This window comes from Calidris pugnax, unplaced genomic scaffold (assembly GCF_001431845.1).
Source record: "Calidris pugnax isolate Ruff unplaced genomic scaffold, ASM143184v1 scaffold30, whole genome shotgun sequence".
Taxonomy (NCBI): domain Eukaryota; kingdom Metazoa; phylum Chordata; class Aves; order Charadriiformes; family Scolopacidae; genus Calidris; species Calidris pugnax.
The window spans coordinates 3,887,213-3,892,644 of NW_015090776.1; the positions used below are offsets into that span (position 1 = coordinate 3,887,213).

Genomic DNA, 5,432 nt, shown 5'->3' on the forward strand with positions numbered 1-5,432 from the left:
GGGGCGGGGCCGCTCCCACGGGTGCCCGCAGCCCCAGCCCGCCCCGCACGCCGAGCCTCGGCCCCGCACCCCCGGACTTTGTCCCCACCGTCCCCGCACCGAGCCCGGCCGCCTCCCCCGGCCCCGGAAGGCGGGAGCGGGGTCCCTGACCCCCGCCGGCTGGCAGCGCGGGGCCGGGCCGGTTGGGCATTAACCCGGCTCCGCTGGCCCCGGCACCACCGAGAAACCGGTTGTGCCGGAGCCGGTTTCACTGGAAGTCCCCAGGGGCTAAATATATCCGGTTTTGTTTGCTTTTCCCTCCCCGAAAGAAAACCCGGGGTGTGAGCACACACCTTATCGGCAGACCCTCCGCCCAGAAACGGACTGAACAGAATCGGGTACAGGTTTTGAAGCCCAGCTCTGGCACGGGCACTGGCACTGGCGGGCACCACCGCTCCTGCTGGGATGCTCCCGTGGCCACAACACCCCCGGTCTCTCTCCTGTGCCACGATGGGCAGCGCCGAGCTCACGGCAGGGCTTGCAGGCACGGCCTCATCTAAAGTCTGTGGGAGCTGGGCATGTCTGAAAGGGAATGGCTAAAATATGTCATGGAAACAATTTTATGACACGAGGAGACACATTTTTACTGATCAGAAGTCCCAGAGTCTTCTATCAGACAGACACGGCATGAAAAATTCACGGTAGCACATCAGTATCCTGCTCCGAGCACCCAAGAGACTGCTGCCACCCTCCCAGCAGGAACAAACACATTAAAAAGGAGCTTCTCCCAAGGGAAAATGTCCAGCCATCGGTCCCCAGGGTCACCACGACAGTGGAGGGGTGCTGTTCCCACACGGAAAAAGCACGGAGCCCAGGCAGGAGCTGCCACCCCTTGACTCACCCGTGGGCACAACCCTCCCAGCTCAGGCAAAAGCTGATAGTGCCCCTCTCCAGCTCGCCCTCTGCGCGCTTCCAGAGAGCAGCAGCCCACCAAAAACGTCCTGGGCTCATGGCATGCACAACCTTAAATGAAAGCCCTGTTCCCACAGGACTGAAAACAAGGGGTTTCCAACCTCTCCCCTCTGAATTTCATCTTTTGCTACTTGGCAAAAGGACCAGATACTGAAATTTCTCCATCGAGGCGGCAGCAGCAGCATGAGAGGGACACTGAAAATGAGTCAGGAACTTGTCCTGGCTTAAAGTTGGGAGATGCTCTGGTGAGAGAGTCCAGCTCCATGTCCTCCCCTCCTGCTACTCAAGGCATGTTCCTGACAATCAGGCAGTGTCATTTCCAACGTGCGAGACACTCTCTCTTCAGCAACAGCTTCCCACGCTACCTTCTTCCTCCTTCCCGTAAGGCAACTATGGCTTTTATAGAGAACTGATTTTCTTTTTTTTTTTAAAAAATCAGCAAAATTAGCAAGTATGGGATGGCTGGAACCACCGGTGCTGACTGCACAGAATGAAATCTGCTACAAGCACGCATTTCTTCAGCCAGCAACTCAAACTTGGAAGTAGCCTGAGTGGAGGCCACAAACAACCCAGACGTGCTGAGCAGGCAAGAAGAGCACAGAAGATGCGTGACAGCCTGCACCGCTCCGAGCTGCTTGGTTGAAGACCAGGGTCTTCGAGGCTCTGAAATGCCCAGACCCACTGGCCCCTACCTCAAGGGGAAAGAGAAGTACTTGTTCCCTGACTTGCAACGGATTTGCTCCCATTGGACACGCAGCAGGAGCGCAGAGTCCTCAAACCTGTCCACGATGTCCTGGAAAATAGATGCAGGAGTCAGTAGAAGGCGGGTGGATCTGCCAGAGGAAGGAGTCAACAGCTCCCTCTCTGAACCAAGTCAGAGATGAGCCTGTTTGTGGCTGGAAGCCTCTGGAGGGTGACTTAACTCACGCTCTCCTCAAAAGCTTCTCTTCTTTTACCCCCATGAAGTTTGTCTTGCTCAATGAAGAGAATTTCCCACTCTCCGCCCTCAGTGGGGAGACGTGGCTGGACACCAGCTCTGCTCCTCCCCTGCTCTCCACACTGCCTGGGGACATACCTGAAGCTCCTGCAGACACTGCCCTTCCAGTCTGCCAGACATGTCCCCAACACACCAGGCCAAGCTGATATGGAAAGATGGGTCCTGCAGACAAAACAGGGATAGGCTCATGAGGATTTGAAAATGCACAGAGCCACGGTGGGAGATCTGGTGTGATGCTGTCCTGCCTGGGATAGCAGAAGCAAGACCCTGAACCTGGGAGCCCCCTCTGCCAGCTCAGCAGCTGCAGAGCTGATACAGAGAGTGGTGGAGGTGAGATGAACCCTGGGCTCCCCATCTCAGCCTTTTTTGGACAACGGTGGGCATGGATGCCTGGTTCCCAGCCTCCCTGTGGTCAGCTCGGCAGAAGCTTTTCCAACTGCAGAGAGAACCACTCACAGATGGCGCTAGACTGAGTGGGTGAGTCACTTCTGAATAACAAGAGCCCCCTGCTCAGCTCTGGAGACAGAAAAATCAGGGTTTGGGCCTTCAAAACCCAAAACCTGTCCCAGAAGCTAGTACCAAGCAAAGCAGATGGACCGATGCTCCAGGAAACTGCCCAAGGAAGAGGCACAAGCGTTGCCTACAGGTCAATGTGGGCAGACCATCGCCCTAAGGTCATTCAATCCTAGGACAGCTCTGCTTTCGCGCACATGCACGTGACCACGACGTAAGCTCTGGCCCTTCGTCCCAGAAACCCAACTCTCAGATAGTTAACATCCTTAGTCTCCTGCAGAGGATGCAATACAGAAGTCACAGACCTGCGCTAGTCCCATTCTCAGCAAAAGAATGGATGTTAAGGTCTTAAGTATGAACATCACTGACTGGTCCAGAGGAGAACACTTCAGTGTTCTCACTGCTCCTGTTTATTTGAGGTGAACATTTCATGGACCTCTCACAAGGAACCAGCTGGCATGTCCAGACCGGCAGAGCAGTGGTTGGGAGACCCCTCACCTTGTAGAATGTGGGAAGGTCAAATTCCTCCAGAACTCTGTCCACCTCCGAGACCAGCTCCAGCAGCTGGAAATGCCCAGCGGAGACCTCCAACCCAATGAAGGTCCTAGAGAGAGACAAGGAGAGACAGCAAGCACCCCTTCCTGCTGCAGAAAGCACCACAGCAAGCACATTTAGCCCTGCATTCCTATCGGTCAAATTCTCTACCCCCTAACAAAAGCTGATCTGAGGAATGGCAGGTTTAAGTCTCAAGGAAAATGACCGTATTCTGAAGAAAAACAGAAATAAAAATGTGGTAGCAGGGAGAAGCAGGACCGGATGATATACCACACAGATTTACCAGATTAACTCAGCACCTTTTGGGACATGAAAACTCATTTTCCAGGCAAACGACAGACTCGGTGGGTGTTTGAGCAGAGCATCATGCCTGTGCAGGAGCTGCACTCGTAAAGAGGAAGTTGCCGGAGGGGTTTTACGGTGGGAGGGGAAGTGGGGAACGGGAAGTTTAAAGCTGGAGAGATGTGACAAAGAGGTACCTCAAGGACTATCTGGATGATACTTTCTAGATTCCTGGAGGAGAGGGAAGACTAAGTCTCACCCAGGATCCACTTCACCCTGCCCATGACTATCCTGGGCTGCCATTCCCATCAGATTCAGCAACTTTTCACAGTTTTAATCACCTTTGCTTTGACATTTAAACTACTTAATTGCGTTCATTTGAAATCAGGCTTCTGAGCTGACACCCAGGAGAATTAACACCATCTCAGCTATTTCTTTCCAGCTCTTAGAAGACCTGCACTGCAATTTCACACCCAGCACTGCTGCCAAAAGAGGTGGCCCCCAGCTGTGCTTGCCCCAGGCTGCTCACATAGGCAGGAGGGTTTGTGAAACCGCAGAACAAACCAGACAGCAGCAAACATGGCTGCCTCCTTCAGCTGCTGTGAAACTGTAGCACAAATTGAACCCCAGCAGAAAGGCCTGCCTCAGGTCATATTGTGAACAGATATCCTCTCTCCAGAAGAATGAAACCCTGCAGCCTACGGTTCACCCACCACCACCAAGATCAATGGCCCCTAGAGAATCAGCACTGAAGCTAAAAGTTTGTGCAAGTAGCTGGGGAAAGGTGTGGAACCTCTGGACAGAAGGTGGCTGCATGCTGCCCCATCACACAGGTCAGCCCCCCAAACACTGGGGGACAGGCAGAGTGACACTTGCCATCCACCCAGCACCTTGCCCAGCCTCTTCCCCAGGCTGCCCCGCTGCTCGCTCACCTCGTCTTGTTCTCATTGGTGTAAACCTTCACTTGGTCAGCCACGCAGAAGAACCTGAAATAAGAAAGATCCTATTTCAGCTAGTAGAAAAAAAGAAAAAAGGTGGGGGAGAGGATTTCTGCCAAGCTGTGGAAAGATAAAAGTGAATGCATGCTGCAAGTGGCCTGAATCAGTGCAACTAGAACCTTTCTGGGCTCAAATTAATCCATTCCTCCCCGCTTTTCTGCGGCCCTGATGTGGACAGAAGCCCTGAAGCATCTGATGCTCAGCGGGCACTTGACCAGATGTAAGCAATGACACCACCTGTGGTTTAGGGGATGGCACAGCTCCGGCCTTGTCCTTGAGAGCCAAGACCTGAGTTGTCGGGTGCTGGATCCTGAGGCAGAGAGGAAAACTCCCCAGGGCTTTCCTGTTGGCAGAGACGGCTTCAGGTACGGTACGGGTGCCGAACCTACCTGTGGAAGGGGGCCAGGCGCTCCTTGAGGGAGCGGACGAAGGGGTCTATCCAGTGGTACCGCAGCACCACGCACTGCGAGAGGCTGAGGTGAAACTCCTCCATGGCAGCCAGCGAGGAGACGTAGGTGCGAGCGCGGGAGACCAGCAGCTCCAGCAGCTCCAGAAACTCCTCCTGGGCTCCGTCTGTGGCGGCAGCACAGTCTCAGGGCCGGCTCGGCCCTCCCCCGTGAATCCCCACCGGGGACGGCCGGGTCCCACCGAGCACGGGAGGGCTCTGAGGCCCTGGCCGGGCCGGGCCCCCCGCCCCCGCCGTTACCTACAGGGCAGGTAGACGTGCGTGGCCCAGCTGCCCCGCTCGTGGGGGAAGCGGCGGAGGCGGCCGCCGTGCCGGGAGCTGTCGTCTCTAACGGCCTCCTCCGGATCGCCCGGCAGGCCGGCGGGGACGGGCAGGCGGGGGCAGCCGGTGCTGCGGGTGAGCGGGGAGGAGGATGAGGAGGGAGGATGAGGAGAAGGCCGCGCCTTCCTCACTCCTCTCCCGCCGCCCCCCTCCCGCGCGAAGGGCCCCCGTCCCTTCGCACCCACCTGGCCGGGGGGGGGCCCTGCGCGCCGCCGCCCCGGCGCCCCCCATCTTCTTCCTCCTCCTCCTCCGAGCTGCTGTACGCCACCAGCGCGGCCCGCATGGCCGGCCAGCCCTCCCTCCCGCCCGCCCTGCTGGTGCCGGCGGCGGCGGCGGCGGCGCTGTTGTC

General features: G+C 56.8%; 1 protein-coding gene across 2 annotated transcripts in view; it reads right to left on the bottom strand.

The window, feature by feature from the left end:
• LOC106890941 (matrix metalloproteinase-15-like) overlaps positions 1-5,393 on the bottom strand; it is an 11,545-nt gene extending 6,152 nt beyond the window's left edge. Inside the window, exons 1-8 of one of the 2 annotated variants that reach the window (XM_014947085.1) lie at positions 5,269-5,393; positions 5,007-5,152; positions 4,686-4,869; positions 4,231-4,284; positions 2,960-3,065; positions 2,027-2,110; positions 1,644-1,744; positions 333-561 (exon numbers count right to left, since the gene is read on the bottom strand). In XM_014947085.1, the coding sequence (XP_014802571.1) occupies positions 333-561; positions 1,644-1,744; positions 2,027-2,110; positions 2,960-3,065; positions 4,231-4,284; positions 4,686-4,869; positions 5,007-5,152; positions 5,269-5,366 (1,002 nt within the window). In that variant the 5' untranslated portion in view covers positions 5,367-5,393. Of the gene's footprint in view, positions 1-332; positions 562-1,643; positions 1,745-2,026; positions 2,111-2,959; positions 3,066-4,230; positions 4,285-4,685; positions 4,870-5,002; positions 5,153-5,268 lie in introns of both variants that reach the window. The other variant, XM_014947092.1, reaches the window with a different exon arrangement.
• Positions 5,394-5,432: the final 39 nt, after the last annotated feature.